Source organism: Mixophyes fleayi, chromosome 2, assembly GCF_038048845.1.
Source record: "Mixophyes fleayi isolate aMixFle1 chromosome 2, aMixFle1.hap1, whole genome shotgun sequence".
NCBI lineage: Eukaryota > Metazoa > Chordata > Amphibia > Anura > Limnodynastidae > Mixophyes > Mixophyes fleayi.
Genome location: NC_134403.1, coordinates 206,925,591 through 206,945,992, shown reverse-complemented (window position 1 = coordinate 206,945,992; position 20,402 = coordinate 206,925,591). Strand labels below are relative to the sequence as shown.

At 40.5% G+C, this 20,402-nt stretch overlaps 1 protein-coding gene across 6 annotated transcripts in view; it reads left to right on the top strand.

Moving 5' to 3' along the window:
* Positions 1-20,402, top strand: part of LOC142138609 (uncharacterized) — a 115,945-nt gene that overhangs the window by 24,002 nt on the left and 71,541 nt on the right. For 5 of the 6 annotated variants that reach the window (XR_012688061.1, XM_075195408.1, XM_075195406.1 and 2 more), the window contains exon 2: positions 10,037-10,106. The exons of the other annotated variant lie outside the window; for it this stretch is intronic. Coding sequence is in view for 4 of the 5 variants with exons in the window: in XM_075195408.1 (XP_075051509.1) it covers positions 10,070-10,106 (37 nt within the window). In the remaining variant the exon portion in view is untranslated. The remainder of the gene's footprint in view (positions 1-10,036; positions 10,107-20,402) is intronic. 6 annotated transcript variants of the gene reach the window in all.

Genomic DNA, 20,402 nt, shown 5'->3' with positions numbered 1-20,402 from the left:
AAGACCTGCCGTCTTAGAGATGCTCTGACCCAATCGTCTAGTCATTACAATTTAGCCTTTCTGAAAGTCTCTCAGATTCTTGTGTTTGCCCATTTTCAAGAACTGACTGTTCACTTGAAGCCTAATATATCCCACCCCTTAACAGGTGCCATTGTAACGAGATAATCAATGTTATTCACTTCACTTGTCAATAGTTTTTAATGTTGTGGCTGATCGGTGTACACCGACAAGGGGCATCTGCTAGTCAACTTACAATTGTATTTATTAACACTTCCAATTACACTACTCAGCAAATTTTAAAATATTCTCTGCATTTGGCATGCAAATATGTGTTTTCACCTAATTTAGGGATGCTGAATTTAGTGGAAAAAATCAGATCATTTCTATAATGTCACATTTATTACATACACACAAATAACAAAAGCGGTAATAGCTATATCTGAAAAAAGTAAGATAAGTGGTCATTTCAATTAATCTATAGAATTGAAATATTCTCATCCATGCACAGCAGCCTTGAGGGAGGATAATGCAACAGACTCAATTTCTGTCAATTTAGCGGTAAATATTTAATCTGTAAGCAATTTGCTTATTTGGGGGCCTACAAATATGCCTTCTTTTAGCCTTGCTTCGCTTAACTTTTGAAACTATTCCTTCAGAGAACTGAAAGCCTGGCCTTCTTTATCCAAACAAAATTCTTCATTAGGCCCAACTTAGTGTGAAGTGAAGGTAAAATGATTTCATGTGCCTCAACCAATGGAGTGTACTTGATGTTTTTCTCTCCAGCAACATAGGTTTCTCTCTCTGGCCACTTCTTTGTGATATAGTGATTTTTAGCTGTCCCAGAAACACAGAGAACAGCAATACTTTGTGAATCCACCTTGCAGGCTTAACATCAGTGCAACTACCTTTAAGTCACAACAAAGATTCCATCCACGATCCTCATACTTTATTCCCTCCAACAACACAGCCATACTTTCATAGGTTTCTTTTATGCCCACTGCATAGGCCAGAGGCACTGAAGGAAGTTTGTCCCCATTATGGAGTAACACTGCTTTCAGACTACTTTTTGAGGAATCAGTAAATTACACCGTTAACATCAATACACACACATACTGATGAATGGAGTCCTGCCGAGCACTTAAGCTGGGTACACACTACAGAAATTTCGACCAACTTTTTATGCCGAGCGATTTTACATGCGATCGATGTTCCGCTCGGTCCATGGACTGCATACACACTAGCCTTGTTTAGGACGATAAAGGGAAGAGCGGACGTCCCTTTAGCGACTTTTTACAGCCATCTTGTCGTGAGCAATGACTGTAATTTCGTACTCACTGTTGTGGATCGGTCGGAAGTTTATACACACTACACAACGGAAACGAGATTGGAACGAAAATATTAAACGGTACGACCAACCAAATGTGGCGATAATCGTCCATTTGGGCAGACTTTCGACCATCGTGTCACTGCACACACTGACCCGACTTTTGAACGAGCGGTCGTATGTCGGCTGTTTGAGCCGATTATTGGACGAAAACAGTATAGTGTGTACCCAGCCTTACTGTAATTAAGTAATTTACTTTTCGATTTTCAATTTTTAAAATATCTCCAAAAACTTACATTGAGGTATATTCTGATTCTACACACAAAATTACATGGAAATTTATTTTTATATATATATATATATATATATATATATATATATATGTATATATACAAGTTAACCCGTGCATGATACTCATGCATTCTAGTCAAATCAAGCTACTTAAGGTGTTAAAAAGGTTCTTGTCATGCATTTGGGCCTAGCCCAGGCCTCCTCAGGGGAAGAGTGTTACTTCCCGACGCAAGCGCCCTTTTTTAACGTGGTTTTGTCCACATGTCACCACCTCATCATTTTTCTCCATCACTTCATCCTTCATCTTTGTCGCCACATCCTTCATCAAGCTACTTAAGGTGTTAAAAACTCCCCACTGTCACCCCCGGCAACCACCAACCACTCCCAACTGTCACTTCTCCTTCAAGAAATATATAGGTCAGTGTATAATTCTGCCCAGCAGGTGGCGCTGCAGCTTGTTTTGTTTTTTTTCACACACGCCACTAGGCATTTATATAGTAGATATATATACTGATGTGAATGAGTTCTCTGTACAGCGCTGCGGAATTAGTGGCGCTATATAAATAAATGATGATGATGATGATGATGATGATGATGATGATATATATATATATATATATATATATATATATATATATCATGTCAAATGCAAAATGGATGTTGAGTAGTGTAATTAAACTATTGATTTTGATGTAGCCATTATCAGGGTTTTGTAGTTTTTGACATGGATGCTGAAATACGAGATATTGGTGTATGTTATTGTCTGCATAATACATTCTAAAATGTGCAGAGACCTAGAAAAAAAATTAGAACATTAAACTAATTATTTTACCAGAAATATTAGGTTGTTTGTTATTGTCTTACTGACTCATCAGAGCAAGGAAACTGAAATTGCTGCGTCTTGGCAACGTTGTTATATGTATTGTCCACTGGCATTTAATGCATGTGAAATATGTCTGTTTTGTACCCAATTGTGGGATCTGTGAGTAAGTTGTCCATACCTGTGGAAGCCACTTTTACATGCTGGCATAACATATACTGACAATTAAGTCAGAAGTCTGAAATTTAAAATCAGAATTGTGTACGTTGTATAATTTTTAGATGGCTGCAAATACTGTATGTCATTTTACAGCCTGTGGAGAGACCCTAAATGGATGTTGCACCATACTTTTTATTAGATATGAATCACATTGTGTTATGGTTTTGTTTCCAAAACTTCATCATGTTTTGGGTTTGGCTGACCAGGCTGGTGTTCTATTTTTGGTTTTCACCCCAAATATAAAATCAGTTATTTTAAGTAGCTTTTTTATTTCAACACCTATTTATAGTCTATTTTATAAAGACCACCTCACAATTAGCAACATTGACCCAAAGCTACAACGAGCTGGCTGTCTGAAAATGTTACCTACACCCTGGCATGTACTTATTTCTTGACAATAGACCAGGGGGTATATGTACTAAACTACGGGTTTGAAAAAGTGGAGATGTTGCCTATAACAACCAATCAGATTCTAGTTAGCATTTATTCAGTACATTCTACAAAATGACAGCTAGAATCGAATTGGTTGCTATAGGCAACACCTCCTCTTTTCAAACCCGCAGTTTAGTAAATATACCCCCAAATCTCTAGCGTCAAGACAGTGCTATGTCTTTCTGCTAGTAGGAGATTGCATTGGACACAAGTGAAACATACACAGTATTGGTACTTGGATGGCAGTTTAATAAAACTTACATTTTCTACTACTACTAGTAAAACTTCTACTACTTCTACTAGTAGTGAAACTAGATGGCATTGAATGCAAATAAAACAGAGCAGCAATATGGAGATGGTAGTTTAATAAAATATACAAGTCCCAGCATTTCTTATCAGTACAGTGAGATGTCATTGGGCATAAGTGAAACAGACAGAAAGTCAACTAATAAGTATGATGGCAGTTCAATAAAATATACAGGTGAGCAAAGCCCAGCATTTCCTTGTACCAGGAGATGTCATTAATGCAGTGGTGGGTTATTATATGGGCAAATGGGGCAACCACTTAGGGCCCAGTGCAGTAGGTGGTACCATGGCTCCAGCCCTCTCTACCCAAGGAGCTCTGTTTGGCATTCCTGGGCCCCCTCATATCGCAGGTTTGCAAAAATTGCAATTTTTTTTGTTTGTGTTTGTTGAATTTAAGTCTCAGTCTTTGTCGTTATGCTGTCGGTAAGGACAAGTGCACAGCACCACTTCTCTTCATAGTGGATTTACATATACTGGTAAGTTCGACACAGGAAGCGGTGGGGGTCCACATTTTGGTTTCAACCCAGGGCCCATGGTAATCTTAATCTGATATTGATTGGATACACATAAAACAGATTAGTTTAATAAAGTTTAATAAAAGATACAGGTGGGCAAAGCCCAGCACTCCATCCTAGTAATAGTCGCAAATCAAATTAAATGAGTGGCAGCAGATATGATGGCAGTTTAATAAAAGACAAAGGTGGACAAAGCCCGCCATTTCTTACTAGTACAAGAGGATGGCATTGTTTAACCACAATTTTGTTGTAGATTAAACAGCAAATAGGTTAACAAACCAGGAACATTAACAAAAGAGAATGTTACTTTTGTGGCTGAAGCGCTTGACTTGTTTGGGCCCTCACAAAATAAATGGTTTTGCATTTTGGTTTGTATTAGAGTTTACATGAAAAAAACAGTCAGTATTTAATTTATGTGCAAAACAGAATACTAATTTGCACCCCTTGCATTGTAACATGGTTTTGTCCAGGAGACTGAAATAAGAAGTTTCTCAAGTTAAGATCCTTAATGAATCAGGCCCATTATCCTTATGATTTCCCTTAATCCTGTTGTTTTGAGAGAGAGCTTAAACTGTTCTTTGGAAGGCCATGTCTGAGACTCTTCTTACATTACTATTAGCACTGCCACACAATATTGTTTAATTTTAATATTAATATTTCAGTCTGTGATTACTTTTCTAAGAGTATCATACATTTATTTTAGATAATGTTTTGCACTTGTTTGTTTTGTGTGTATACTGATAAGTGCTCTCCTTGTTTGATGTTATTTCACCCACTTTTTGCTGGTTGATCTGCAACACAATATTGATTTGATAAACTTGACATGTTTGCAATGAAATTAAGTGAAATACAAAAAAACTTCAACTGCTGTTTTGCTCTGCCACTAACACAAACAATACTAATCTTAGTATTAACAATAATCAGTGGTCGAAGTGTAAATTTAGAAGTGGTGGTATGGAAAATGTAAGTGAATGGAATTTGATAGTTCTACAATGAAGGCAGTAGGAGAATTGGCGGTATAGCTTACCACTGTATACCAGCCCACTTCGACCACTGGTAGTAATCATTAATAATATTTAATAATAGTTCAACTAGTAGTCTTCTTGAATTGAACACTTTTTGCTTTCAAATCACATTTCTGAGACTATTGTAATTTAGTTTAGCACTTGCTTGTTTTGCATGTCTCCTGTTGAGTGCTCTCTATAACTTATTCTGTTCTCCCTTTGTTACCACACATTCTTTATTTGTTTTAAACCCTACCAGTTCGAATACCCTCCCTGGTATTGCAGACCCTACATAGGCAGATCGCCCACTTTGTTAGGACAGGTAGACACCCCAGAGTGAGAGCCTGTTTGCAGAATGGGGTCTAGGCCTCCCAAAATATTTTTAAATATTATGTGGCCACTCAGCTTACCCAGTTGGTTCTCTTCTGCGCTCCATCCTCAACAAGACTATGGGTTGAAATTGAGGCTAAGCTTTTGCACTTACTTTCACCTTATACCCTACTGTGGATCTCAATCAAACACCGCCCTCTCCTTTCTCTACTCGATTCTCTCTTCAGAATTAGGACTATAACACTTGCACTTTTCATTTATTGCATAACTCTGGCATTATGTTCCCCCTGTAGGACAACCCAGTTTTTCCCCCTGGATAACAACACTCTACAAAATTGTACTGGATTACAGCACATTGGTCCCGACATGATCACAAGTTCTTGTCGAATGTAGCGCTCATGGGAATTTTCTCAGAATTTGCGGATCTTCATGATATGACTTTCCCCGTTTCTATCAATATCTTCAATTGCTGCATCTGTACCGCTCTCTCCCTGTGTTCAAGTTGGTTTATTAATTTATGTCCCTGGAGTCATTCTGTATGAACAGATCCCTTCCAAGTGGCTTAATCTACACCTTTTACCATCTCTTGGTGGCATTTCATCAACCTGCCAAGGATCGCTATGAGCTGAAATGGGAGGAACTCAATGTAAATGAATGGCCTAAGATCAGGTTTAGGGTTACTAAGAATTCTATATGTTTGCGTACTAAAAATAATTTGTACAAACTATTATATAGATGGTACATGGTTCCCATCCACCTGCACGCTATATATCCTGCTTCCTCAAAGTCTTGCTGGAGGCTCTGTTAACATGACGGTTTGTTTCATCATAATTGGTGGTCTTGCCCGAAGATCATGAGATTCTGGCAAAGTGTTCATATGTTGATTCATAATGTTACCACCATGATGTTGCCACCTTGCCCATCTTACTCCCTCCTACACAAATCTGTGACGGACGTACAAATACACATTGGCACTGATGGGTCATATACCTAATGCAGCTAATTGTGCAATTGCAGCGGCCTGGAAACAACCGGAATCCCCTCCTCTCCCAGCAGTGATTAATAGGATTTGGCAAACATACCAATGTCAATATATCACAAGTATTATCAATGACCGCCCCAACATGTTTTGTGCCATTTGGAGCCCTTGGCTTTGCCACCATGGGACTGCTCTCTAGCCAATTCCATTGCCACAATGTTGACAACTTTTATGTCCTGAATTGACCGACCATTTGCTATTTGCTTTATTGCACGGAGCTGAATCAGGCATTCCCTCCTCTACGTACCCCTAACTAACATCCCCCCTCTATATCCCTCCTCTTTTCTCTTCTTATGTTTTTTTAGCCTGTTTTGTATCGCCTCTGTGAGGTCCACGTGGGGAGGTGCTGGGGAGGGTGTCTAAGCGCCAAAACGCAGCAGGGGAAAAGGATCCCTGTTCTCATGTGCCAGGCACTCGTTTTACTGTCTGGGAAAGAAAAAAATATGGGAGGGGAATCTCCACAAGGTGAATGTACCACGGGAACAGCCCTCGCCGAGCTGTACTCACGGAAGCGGGTCTACAACGGCGACTCCCTCTATCCCTGCGGCTTCAGGGGTTCTCACTCGCAGGGGTCTTCCGATGACCTGTATGACGACTAATGCCTGTAAAACAAGGGAGACCAAGCCAACACAGAACAATCCCTTCCCCAACACCCCAGGCACTCACCAAATCCTGAGGGACCACTACGGGACACAACGTACCTTTCTTCTCCGCGAACGGAATCCTGCAACTCACACATCCTCGGTCGTCCGGGTCCTCTGGAACTCTGTTGCTTCACAGGCCTCTGCCCTCGGCCTGAGCCCCGGCTGTTAAGTCCGCCTTATCCTGGGGCTCAGGACTTTAGATGCCCTTCCAGACGGATAGAGGGGCTTTGTAAGCAACTCTCATTAACTTAACCACTTAACTATCACGGGACCAAGTGTCCCCTACGCTACCCAGGGACCTAGCGTCCTGCTAGACTGGGACCTAATGTCTACTATCAACTATAAAGGCCTACTGCCCTGCTAAACACCAGGACCTACTGTCCCTCTAACCACAAGGACTCAATGTCCTTGTTACAACTACAGGGCAGCCGCCCTGCTACTCTGTCAGGAGCCTAGTGATTCCCTCGCCTAGAGGCCTGCGCCTCTCTACACCGAAGGGCCTTGCACCCTGCTACGCACTCAAGGGCCTTTAGCCCTGCTATGCTCTCAAGGACCTTGCGCCCTGCTACGCTCCCAAGAGTCTTGTGCCCAGCTAAGCTCTCAAGGGCCTTGCACCCTGCTACCATTCAAGGGCCTTGTGCCCTGCTAAACTTCCTTTTGGCCCTTGTGCCCAAATGCTATCACTGGGACCGTGTGCCCTCACCTGTCTCTAACTATGGGGCCTTGTGCCCCAATAATCTATCTATGGGGCCTTGTGCCCCAAAGAGGACCCTACCTAGTCCTTTCTGCGGCCAGGCTTTGTGCCCCCTATCTGCGCCACAGACCTGATGCCTGAATTGCCCCCGGGCCTTGTGCCCGATCTAACTGAGGCTTTGTATACTCACCTGCTCCGTGCAGGAAACTCTGCTTGCCACAACGTCTTCGGGTCTTCCGGACCCTCCAGCCGATGGCGCTTCTTCTCTGCTTCGGCGCTTGTGTCCCCGCTGTCTTCTTGGCAGGGGGTGCTCTTAGCCCTTACATGGACTGCTCGCCGACGATATCCTTGCTGGCTCTGTCTCTTACCGCGTCATCTTCGCGTAGCAGGGTAGCTCCCAGCCTTTACAAGAGTTCCCTGCCACTCCTGCCAGCGTCTCCGCCGCTGGACATCCCTAGACGTCCTCTTGCTTCTCCACCGTCGAACTGAACTCAGGATGGTGGCGCCCGGCGGCGAATATAGACGCCAGTTACCAACGTCACTCGGTGGCTCCGTGAGACCTGATTGGCTTGCTGCTGTGCCAACAGCTTAAACGGCCAGAGGTGAGCCAGGATTGGCTCACCTATTCGGCCGCCGATTGGCCAGCAGGGGGATGTGAGCCCTGATTGACTCACTTGCTCTCTGCTGCCGGGACCTGTCAGGGAAGAATCGAAGTACTCACCGCTGGAACAAGTGAGTAGCTGGCAGTTTCTTCTTTCTTCGCCCTCTTCTTGGGCAGAGCAGCTGCAGGGCCCCTCTCCACACCTCTATTGCTGAATGAATATTTCTATAAATATCGGTATTCTGTAAAAAGCTATAAAACTCTAAATAAAATATGTTTAAAAAAAAAAAAAAATAGTTGTTCTGTTCTCCCATCCACTTTTTGCCACTTACTCTGTCTCATTAGAAATCAATAATATCAATATGTTGCTCTCTAGGCACTTTTCTCACTAATCCAAAAATTTATTTTAGGCAGTGTTTTGCTTAACACGTTTACTGTTTCATTAACTAATTTATAGGAATTATTTATTGGTTAAAGATAAACATTGCAGGCTTTTTGAAAAAGACTAATTGGTTGTATGCATGATCTGACTTGCCATCTTGTGCATGTGCACTGGAACCAAGAGCCAAGATTTGGGTGATCTGTTCCAAATAGTTTGAAAAAAAACAGTTTTAAATAGATATAATTAAAAAAAATTTAAAATTAAAATCTTTATACATTAAAAATCCTTTATCAAAATAATAAAGCATTTTTTAAATTATTTTAGTCTGTTATCAATATCCTGAGATGGTGAAAACAGAACAGGTATGGTAGCAGTCTAAGAATTACAGCAATGCCTGCTAATACTCCGATGCCCCTGCGATACTGGCCCAGAGCTAAAGAGCCAAATTTAGGCTTTTAGTTCCATTAGTTTAGACATCTTAAAAATAAATATATTTTATATGTGTGTATATATATATATATATATATATATATATATATATATATATACACCCAGAGAGAGAGAGAGAACCACCATTGTTTCATAAATCAAAACTGATTAGCGCCAGTCATTAATTTTGTTTTAGAATATTAATGAAAAAGTAGAAAGTACATTACAAAGTCATGCCCAGCCCACCGATCATTTCAGTACATCATGCTTTCATCAGGGGCATAGAGAAATCAATGCAACTCAGAGCACCAGTACTCAGCTGGTGCAATTAAATCCTCATTTCTGCAGGCTGGCTGATAATTAAGGACACAGATTATAAACAATAGATATACACAATACAAAGTAACCATAATAATTTTATATAACATATGTTAAATAAGCAGATCATTAAGGAATTTAAAAAATAAACATAAAGAAATAGACAAACATGGACTTTGCACAGTGCTGAGTAACTATGAATGGAGTGCAGCTTCATTTTTTTATTTTATATATATATATATATATAATCTATACATACACATATTTATATATATATATTAATCATTCATTTAATGCTTTTGTTTTGTTACCACCATCCTGCAGACGCTATAGGTAACCTTTGTGTGACTCCTTTTATATATTGGCCATTGCAATAGCCTCCTTTTTGATTGACAATAGGGATCTTCTTGATAGCTTTATTTGTACACTGAAATTTAAAGTTGATCTAGGACATGCCCTACCCCAACTATAAATCCGTCTCCACATTTTAAATTTACTTCCCCCACCAATGCAACTTTCCTTAATGAATCAGGCCCTTGTTGTATAAGTATGTGCACTTGCATAAGTAAAGAAGTAGGGTGGGTCCATATTTTTTACAGTTCGTAAGTAAACCTTATTGTGTTGTGTTGTCAAGAGAACCATAATCAGTATCATTATATCATTAGCATTATATTTTGTTTTATTCTAGACTCTCTTCAGTCCTTTTGATTTGTCCTGACCAATGGAAAGTAAAAAGTACCAGATCAGCCTGCTTTGTGGTAAGTTGTTGCATTCTATACAATGTCATTATTAAGACAACTAACCAAAAAGGAAAACCATGGTAAAGAAAACACTGCATTCATTTTGTATAGCATAGTGAAAATATTAGGCTTATTTCTCTTGTAGCATTATGTAACCAAATATTAAAGCAAATAAAATGCTTTCATTTATATATGCATGTATGTAAGTTATTTGAAATCCGCAATAATGCAACAAGGCTCTCAAAAGGATTACAAACATCCCAGTTTACAGGACAAATCATTTGGTATTTTAAGTAATTTTTAAAGACGCGGGGCACCTTTCAGATAAGAAAATCAGATCACATATAATCAACCAAGCCACTGTGTATATGTTTATTGTTTCCTTGTGGTCCCCATAATAAATGTATGTTGTGTTCCTAATATGACTGTGAGCAAGCTTTTTATTTTTACCCAAAGAGTTTGTCCAGGCCTTTATCTTGGTGTAGAACTTCTCATATTTGATTGGGCCTCTTTTCTGTGAAGTGACCATTGCAGGCACAAAGAACTGTTGTTGTTAGTGGATGAACCAGTCTCATGGTAGTATATATTTTTCTGTTAAACCAACTACAAAAACCAGTCAGAATTTAGAATTCTGAATATGTGTGGAGCTAAGAAGTTATAGGGGTTATGAATGATGTCATTATGAATGAGATCATTGGACTGATAGAAGCTGGAGGTGGAAATTCTCTTGTCCCCAGGGCAACATATAAGCGGAGATTCAATTGCCAGTGATGCGGCGTGCAGGCATCGCACGGAGGTGCGAGGAAAAATTAGCAGAGATTTCTGTCAACTCTCCACAACGAAGTGACTCGCAGAAGTTCCGGAGACACTTCATGGCTTAATGAATCTCCCACATCGTGGCTGAAGAAAGAAGCAGCTACAGTGACAGGTTTAAAACTCATGTCTGAAGTCCTGTCTGACTATAATGAGGAAACTGCCTGTCACCCTTGAGTCTCTTGAGACTGGGATGCGGGCATCAAAGAAACTGCCTTAACCAGGAGCAGAACCAGAAATTACTGAGCAAATTTTTAAAGAGTCGCCCTGTAACTACACTCTTACAAAAAAAAAAAAAAAGTAATCTCCCCTGCTGGAATCATATCTGACCATGCAACTCATGGTTGTTTGGCAACCATCGCTGTATAAAGCACAGTTTTCTTTTATCATATTATTTGAAGTTAAAAAATATAGCATTGTAAAACTTATATTGCAAGCAGCTATTTGTATGTCTCTTTGCTCATCCCCTACTCCACCCTCCGACCAACATCCCCCAAAACCCCCACCACTGTATGAATTTTGCTTAACTTTAAATACTTTACATGACCAAAAAGCAATACATATATTATTATTATAAAACATTGTTTTAAAGATACAAATTATCATTAAATTTGACTTATACATAGTTACAAACATTAAGCATTAAACACACAATAAAATATCATCATCACCATTTATTTATATAGCGCCACTGATTCCGCAGCGCTGTACAGAGAACTCATTCACACCAGTCCCTGCCCCATAGGAGCTTACAGTCTAAATTCCCTAACATACACACAGACACAGACAGACAGAGAGAGAGAGACTAGGGTCAATTTTGATAGCAGCCAATTAAGCTACTAGTATGTTTTTGGAGTGTGGGAGGAAACCAGAGCACCCAGAGGAAACCCACGCAAACACGGGGAGAACATACAAACTCCACACAGATAAGGCCTTGGTCAGGAATTGAACTCATGACCTCAGCACTGTCATATCATGTCATATCAGGGGAAATACTTTTACACGTTAAGGAGTCAACACCTGAATAATAACTGTGTACATCATGTGATTGGGATTTTATGTGTCATGTGATCGTCACTATACCTATTTATAAAAGTACTTTACGGTCAGTCTTTTTATTGTACGTATTTATGTATATATATGATTTTATGTATTTGGTATATCCTCATTATATTTGCCTATTGATGTTTGATTATGCTGTGACAGACTAAGGTCCAAAAGTGATTGGTTACCCTTGAGCGTATATACTGTCAGAAATACCTTCCCCCCCACTACCTTGAGAAAGACTCCTAGTGAGTTGAAACGCGTCGGTGTGTGGAAGGGGCGGATGGGATTTTCTTCACAGGAATTCTGAGGGTTTTATATGTCCTAAGTGTTGTAGTCCCTTTTCCGGAGATTAGCTGATTTTACATTGGATGCTGTATACCATTTTACAACTGGTATGCATCTCACTATACCTGTGTTTGGATTGTGTTTGTTTTTCTTTTGTGTCAGTGCAATAAATGTGTGTTTCTATTTGAAACCCACGGATACGCATATGTTTTGCTTTTTCTCCTTTTACCCTTGTGCATAATTGAGTTTTACTCATGCACTTGTAGCAGATGGATGTATGAATAAAGCTTCAGCTAAGGAATATTCCGTATGTGCCTACAAGCGAGGAGATAATGATATAAGAATTAAGTCTCATCTGAAGGACGATTGATATGTGCTCTAAAAAAAAGGAGAATTTTTCCTACTGGACGTAGAAGTATCCATAATTATCGTTTTGAGCACGTTATATCCATGGTGACTCTTTAGATCTATTATTATAGTATTGTGTGTAATATGGAATAAGGACAATTATAGTCTGTCCATTATATGATTTTTTTCTTTTATCTTCATTCTGTTTTGCATTCTATGCTGGTATTGAGCTAGCGCCTATTTTTGTATATGTTATAGCTGTGGGAGCTGAACCACTCGTATTAGAAAAGGGTTGCTTTCCATTTTTTGTGCCTATTTATTCCTATTCTGTTCTTTGTTTATTTAAGAGCATGGTGGTAGTCCTTGATGTATAGGGAGAAGCCCTATCTCCTGTGGAAACACCGGTTTTCGCCAGTGCTAGAGCTTTAATCTAAATAACAAATAGACCAATGAAACGCTTAGGAGCCTGTTTATCAATGTGTGGCTGATATTCAATTGCTGCAAAAATTAATTATTGATGCAATTTATCAAGCTTCCTCTGAAATACTGGTCCAGAGCAGTAAGACTTAACTTCCCAAGGCCAGTATCAGAAGATATGCACATCTGTGACCCGGCTTGCCCATTTTTGCCAGCCATAGGGCTTTTTGCCCTTTTATAAATAGACCCCTTAACTTCTAATACATAGGGAGAGGATAGACAATTTTGGTGATCCAAAGAGATAAAAAGGCAGAACTGAATTCCCAATTAAAATACTAATGATCACTTCTTTACGTCCTTATTAATACTTGACTTTAGAATCTTTATACACTGAGATGCTACTACCTAATAATTTCCTTCTTACATCTTTCTATATCAGTATGTACATTATCATTACATATTTCTCATTTAAACCCTTCTTACATCATTCAACCTCACCATCACAGATAAGAGACCGCTCCTGATTGGCTCTGTGGCTATTCACTAGCCAGGCTCAACCAATCTTCATTCATTTCGAGTTGCGTGGTGCACAGGAGCACCATCCGTTCCATGAGTTTTTCCTTTCCCATAAGGAGTACATTCTTCTCATTGGATTACGTCGGACCAAGAAAGAATGAAGATATTAGGTAAATATATATTACTGGCACAGCATTTTTTTAAATCATTTTATTAATATCAGGGATGTTACTTTTTACATTACTATTAGGAGCATTATTTATTTATCAAGGCAATTGGTTTTTTTTTGTTACAAGGGCAACACTACAAGTGATAATTTACACTGGTGCCCATGTGCATTCTGGTGCTTGTAGTTCTATACAAGCACTCATGGGCTTTCAGTGCATGAGCTCGCACAATATTTTGACAGTATTACCCAGCCAGGGATACCAGATGGGGCACAGTACTACTCAGCATTGGTCCGATGCTCTCTAGGTGTGAGGGCACAAAATTTTTCCCCTTATGCTGAGTAAGTTTCTTCTTTGGTTATTTTTTTATTATTCTTATAGGCAAGGTAGCACAGAAGCATGCAGTTTGAGCTATCTTGCTTGTGAGAATCCAATATTTTTTTACAAAAAAAGCGTGGGTTTGCTCGATCTGTTTGCTTCCGATTTGTAAAAATTGGGATAGTGGTTTCAGACTGGACTGTTTTAATTCATGAGCTTTGATGTGCTATTTGGCCTTTAATATATTGCACGGTTTACTAACCGCACATCAAAGCACATGAAAACCTGCAGGTTAGTAAATCTCCCCCCCCTACTAGTCATAGTATTATCACAATAACTCTATGCTACAATGGAAAAATCGCTAGGTGCTGCTCATGATCATGTTTTCAGTAAACAAGATAAATAATTTGAAAAAAAAAAAATGACCTCTTGCAGGTTCAGCAATATTCCCTGCAGACTGTGTGGAAACATTATGTTACGTTGCAGAATCTGGAGTGTCTTCTGGGAGTTAGTAATGCACATTGTAGATTATGCCTGCGGGAATTATTACGTGAACTTTGATTTCATCAGTTTTATAGATCTACAAAAAGGATAGCATCTTCTAGTGGTGAAACTGTGAATTGTGAGAAATTCGAAATATGCTGGATCCTGTGGTAGGTTGTGCATTTGTATTGAATCATTGCTGAGCTACAATTCCCTCTCACCTCCCATTATCTGCTTTGTGTGGCTGCAATTTATCAAAGGGTGAAAAGCCCTATTGTTGGTGAAGACAATAATTTTTGCTGGTGATAGGGCTTATTGTATTCCTTTGCATGGGAAACCCTATTTATCAAATATGGTAGCAGTTCTGTTACGGAAGCCATACTTGTTCTGTTAATGCTATCGTAGAATAGTATTAACAGATAATAGAAATTGAAAAAAAAAATCCGCCTGAAATGCTTTAAAATAAATGGGGCTGAGATGACATGAGATTGTGATTACTAAAAGTTCTATATCCACCAAGATAAAAGAGACTTACTACAAAATCTATTATCAATGGTAATATACCCATGCAAAACTCAATAAAGTGTTTACTGGTTCTTCACCTGACTGTTGGCGTGATCGTGGCCATGGGGTCACCATGTTGCATATTTGGTGGACATGTCTTGTGATCAGCCCCAGAGTTCACAGACTCCGGAACAACCCCCTGGAGGTCCCGGTAACAAAGGATCCCTGGTATTCTTACTGTGCCCCCTTCCCCCCAGATCTAGATACATATTCTGGGAAGCTTGCTGCGCACATCTTAGCAGCAGCCAAAAGCCTCCTTAGCTCTAATTGGAAGAACTCCTCCCCTCTTTATCTGCATAAAAAAATTTGGCATATTGTGGCCATGGATGAGATAACTTACTACCTCCTTAATATAGGCCATGTCTTTACTCAAGTATAGACCCCTTGGCTGTTAACAGAAAGCTGTTCTTCGTCTTTCTCCTCTCTGCTCCTAGCTTTTCCCTGACGACCCATGGGCGGTGAGAGATTTGTCAACCCTGAGACTTCCGTTTTAATCCAGTGAGGCCTTGTACCTGCTGTCCCACACTGTGTTACACCATTGTGAGATGTCACGTGGCTGACTCCCCCGCTCCTCTCTGGTCCTGAATACCTTCCTCTCCCCTACCTGAGCCCCGTCTATGTTGCTACCACTACTATATTTGCATTTAAAAAAAACTGGTCAAACATTTTTACTCCTTGGTTCCTGGTTCCTATTAATCTTTAGATTTTTTGTTTTGTTTTTAGGGACCTGGGCGTATTGTGATATTCTATATTTGTCATTTGAATCTTTCTGTGTTATTGTTTCTTTGAACAGTTATCTGTAGGCCTTTTAACCACTCAAACATAATGAATTATAACAAAAATAAATGGGGCTATTGCCCATCTCCCAGAAAAGAAATCTTAAGGTGGGTACAATATAGCTATATCTGTCTTAATTTTATATATATAAAAGCTTATTTTTTCCTTTTAAAAAGCTTATTAATTATTCTTTTTTTAAAATATTCAGTACAGCTGAAGGGGAGCCTCTGGAGTGATAAGTAACTCTTATAGCAAGTACACTTTTCACTGCAAAAACCTTTATAATGCAATGTAGCAATGAAACGAGTTTATGATTTTCTAAAGATTTTTCACAAAAAGTTTTCTTTATGGAGAATCCTCTTGTCTGGATATGGCTTATAGAGTATTGAAATACAGCACTGATGGAATTCAGAATTGGAATGGAATAGTGAATATATTGATAACTTCATTTAATAGTTTGTGTGAATATTTATTTTTGAGAAAGGGTTTTCCTAAACGAATGAAGCAGCACAGCATGTACATTTCATATTATTACCAGCTACAATCCTTGTACTAACGAACCCCTAAATTGATAATGGATCAGGAAGATTATTTATTTATTTCACTGAATAGTTTTATTTGGACTTGCTGTCTTACAGTGATTAATAAATCAAATGGAGATATATATTATATAAACTGTATACATCATCATGTGAATCATGTGAGTGCAGTCAATTGACCTCATATTTCTAAATAGGACTGAAGAGTTCCTAATTGAAAATTTGAATGCCTTTTTCGTACTAAATAGATAGATAGATTATATATATATATATATATATATATATATATATATATATATATATATTGTGGCAAGAGCCCGCTACTGCAGAAGCACACGCGTACAACTTCTTCCTTTTTATGGTTCTTTATTGTCAGGATGGTAATAATGTTTTGACACCGTATACTTGCACAGCAATTATGGAGACCCTCAACGCTTACTATACATAGTCCAGCTCTCTGTCCAGATCAGCCAGCTAGCCCAGCGTTGATCTCCCTGAACAATGAAACAAGCAGGGTTTTCTACCTGACACTCTTCCCACAGGCCTAGCTTGATGGACAGATGACACACCCACCTTCTCTTTAAAAGGAAACGCCCATCCGTGGCTCTGTTTAGACTATCAGACCCACCATGTCTGTTTGCTGAGAGGAAGCAGCTTTTAAATCATGTAAGTAAACCAATTTTAAACTACACATATGTTTTTACCTGGTTTAATCTCCACCTAGGTACATAACTGTGCCAATGTTTTACTCTACTTCCCTGCTTTCTCTGCATATTGCCAGCTAAATGCCTCCTTTTGTTACATATCCCTCCCCCTAGCGTCTCCAAGTAGGGGGACGCGGACTTCGCGAGGAGCGCATATTTTCGTGACAACGCATCTGAATTTTTGTGTAGAATCCCAGGCCTATGTTCTACTGAGAACTTGAAAGGTTGTAGTGCCAAGAATCAGCGGGTTACCTTGGCATTTACGTCCCGGTTGTTCTGCATCCATCTTAATGGTGCATGGTCTGTTATTAGGGTGAACTCTCTGCCTAGGAGATAATAGCGCAGAGCTTCTGTAGCCCATTTTATGGCGAGACATTCTTTCTCCACAGTGGCATATTTTTGTTCCCTTGGAAGCAACTTACAACTTAGGTACAGGACAGGATTTTCTACTCCATTCTTCTCCTGTGACAAGACTGCACCTAAGCCAACACCAGAAGCATCAGTTTGGAGGAAGAACCTCCGGGTAAAATCTGGTGCTTGTAGAACTGGAGAGGAACAGAGAGCTAACCGAAGATCAGACCAGGCGGTTTCTGCAGAGTCAGACCAGGTTAATCTATCTGGACAGCTTTTTTTTAACATGTCCGTAAGTGGAGCAGCTCTAGTGGCGAAGTGGCTTACAAACCGCCTGTAGTAACCTACTAAGCCTAAAAAGGTTCTTAACTGTGACTTTTTCTCTGGTCTTGTCCAATTTTTGACTGCCTCCACTTTGTCTAGCTGGGGTTTTACATGCCCTCGACCAACAATGTACCCCAAATATTTGGCTTCTCTCATGGCTATGGCACATTTCTCTGGGTTAGCTGTTAACCCTGCGGACCGTAATGAAGCTAAGACCGCCTCAACTTTGGCTAAATGTGATCCCCAGTCTGGGGTATAAATCACTATATCGTCCAAGTAAGCAGCAGCATAAGCTGTGTGAGGTCGTAGCAATTTATTCATAGCCCTTTGGAAGGTGGCAGGTGCCCCATGCAACCCAAAGGGTAGGACTTTATATTGATAGAGACCATCAGGCGTGGAAAATGCAGTCTTTGGCTTGGCCGTGGAAGTCAGTGGAACTTGCCAATAACCCTTTGTTAGATCAAGGGTTGTTAAATAATTGCTCTCAGCAAGATTTTCCACTAGTTCATCCACACGTGGCATCGGATAGGCATCAAACTGCGACATACTGTTTAGGCGACCTAAAGTCATTGCAGAACCTAATTGTCCCATTGGGTTTCGGGACAAGCACAATGGGACTATTCCATTCACTAGTGGACTCTTCAATTACATCTAACTGGAGCATCTTCTCGACCTCCTTTCTCACGTCCACCCGTCTGGCTTCTGGAATACGATATGGCTTCTGCTTGACAATGACTCCTGGCGCAGTGACAATGTCGTGTTCGATTAAGGTAGTGCGCCCAGGAATGGAAGAGAAGACATCCCTGTTCCGGTGAATCATTTCTTCAGTCTGTTGTCTTTGCTGAAGGGACAAGGCTGGCTCTATGGGCACTTCAGACTTTTCAATGGCAGTACTTACTACCTGAGGAGAGGTTTCCTCATCATGCCAGGGTTTAAGGAGGTTCACATGATATATTTGTTCCTCCCTTCTCCTACCTAACTGGTGGACTCTGTAATTGACAGGACCGACAGCCTCTAGAACTTCATATGGACCCTGCCAATGGGCGAAAAGTTTGCTTTCCTGGGTAGGAACCAGGACTAGGACCTTGTCCCCAGGCTTGAAAGATCGAACAACAGCACTTTTGTCATAACTTTTCTTCTGTCGTTCCTGAGCCTCTTTTACATGTTGCTGCACAATGGGCCCTATCTTTCCTAGCCTCTCATACATTTGGGACACAAATTGTACCAGATTTGGCTCCCTGGGACATTGCTGCTCCCACCCTTCTTTTAACATATCCAAGATACCCCTGGGCTGTCTCCCAAACAATAACTCAAAGGGACTAAACCCTGTTGAAGCTTGAGGTACCTCACGGATGGCAAACATCAAATAGGTAATAAGAGTGTCCCAATCTTTTTTCTCTTGAGCCACTGCTTTCCTGAGCATGTGCTTTAATGTGCGGTTAAAGCGTTCCACCAAGCCATCTGTTTGTGGATGGTATACAGAGGTGTGAAGCGCCATAACCCCTAGCAACCGGCACATGTCCTTCATCAGTTTAGACATGAATGGAGTACCCTGGTCTGTGAGAATTTCTTTGGGTATTCCCAAGCGTGTAAACATCAATACAAGTTCTTTAGCAATGGTGCTGGACTTTATGTTTCGTAGGGAAATTGCCTCTGGATAGCTGGATGCATAGTCAAGCACCACTAGTATATATTGGTGCTCACGTGCGGATTTTTCCAGGGGCCCCACAAAGTCCATAGCTATCCCTTCAAAGGGAACTTGTACTATTGGTATTGGAATGAGAGGTGCCCTGTACATGGGTTTGGGACAGGTTCTCTGACAAATGGGACAGGACCGACAATACTTTTTCACTCCCATGTGTACACCGGGCCAGTAAAACCTAAGCAGAACTCGTTCCCGTGTTTTATCCTCCCCTAGGTGTCCCCCACAGACATGTGTATGTGCTGCTTTTAACGCTAGGGTTACATGGACCTGAGGAACCATTAATTGTTCTACTTTTTCCCCCTGTACATTAGCAACTCCATACAGGAAATTATTTTTAACAATAAAATATGGTATACTTTCTGCAGGCTGGGCGCCTTTCGCTACCCCATTTACCTCAGTCACACTTTTGAAGGCATGTTCCAAAGTGGCATCATTAAGTTGGTCTCGAGCAAAGTCCTGCTAAGGAAACAAAATTGGTATTGCGGACCAGTCCGTATCCTCACTGACAGGCGGGGTGGGCTCATCTGCGACATCACCGACCAATGCTAGTTTGGACTGTCCATGTTTCCCCACAGTTGGATGCTTTTGTTGAACTCCTGCTGTGACTCCCAGGATGGCATTCCGGTTTGGCGGTTCCCAAAGATCGATGTCCAGATGTTGTGGACTCTTAGGCGGTTCCTTTAAGACCGGGCTTCCGACCGTTGCATCAGTTGCCGGCATGTCCGGCCGGATCCGCTCACCGAGGACATCATTAAACAGTGGGAAGTCTCGCCCCAAAATGAGTGGATAGGGGAGTTTAGGTGCTATGGCAGCTACCACCATAACAGTTTTGTCTTTGAGTGTGACTGGTAGTATTGTTCTTTCATACTCCTCTGTTGTGCCATGTACGCAAAGAACCTTCACCTTGGGCAATCGAGAAGTTATGGTTTCGGGTAAGGCAGAGCTGGAAACCAATG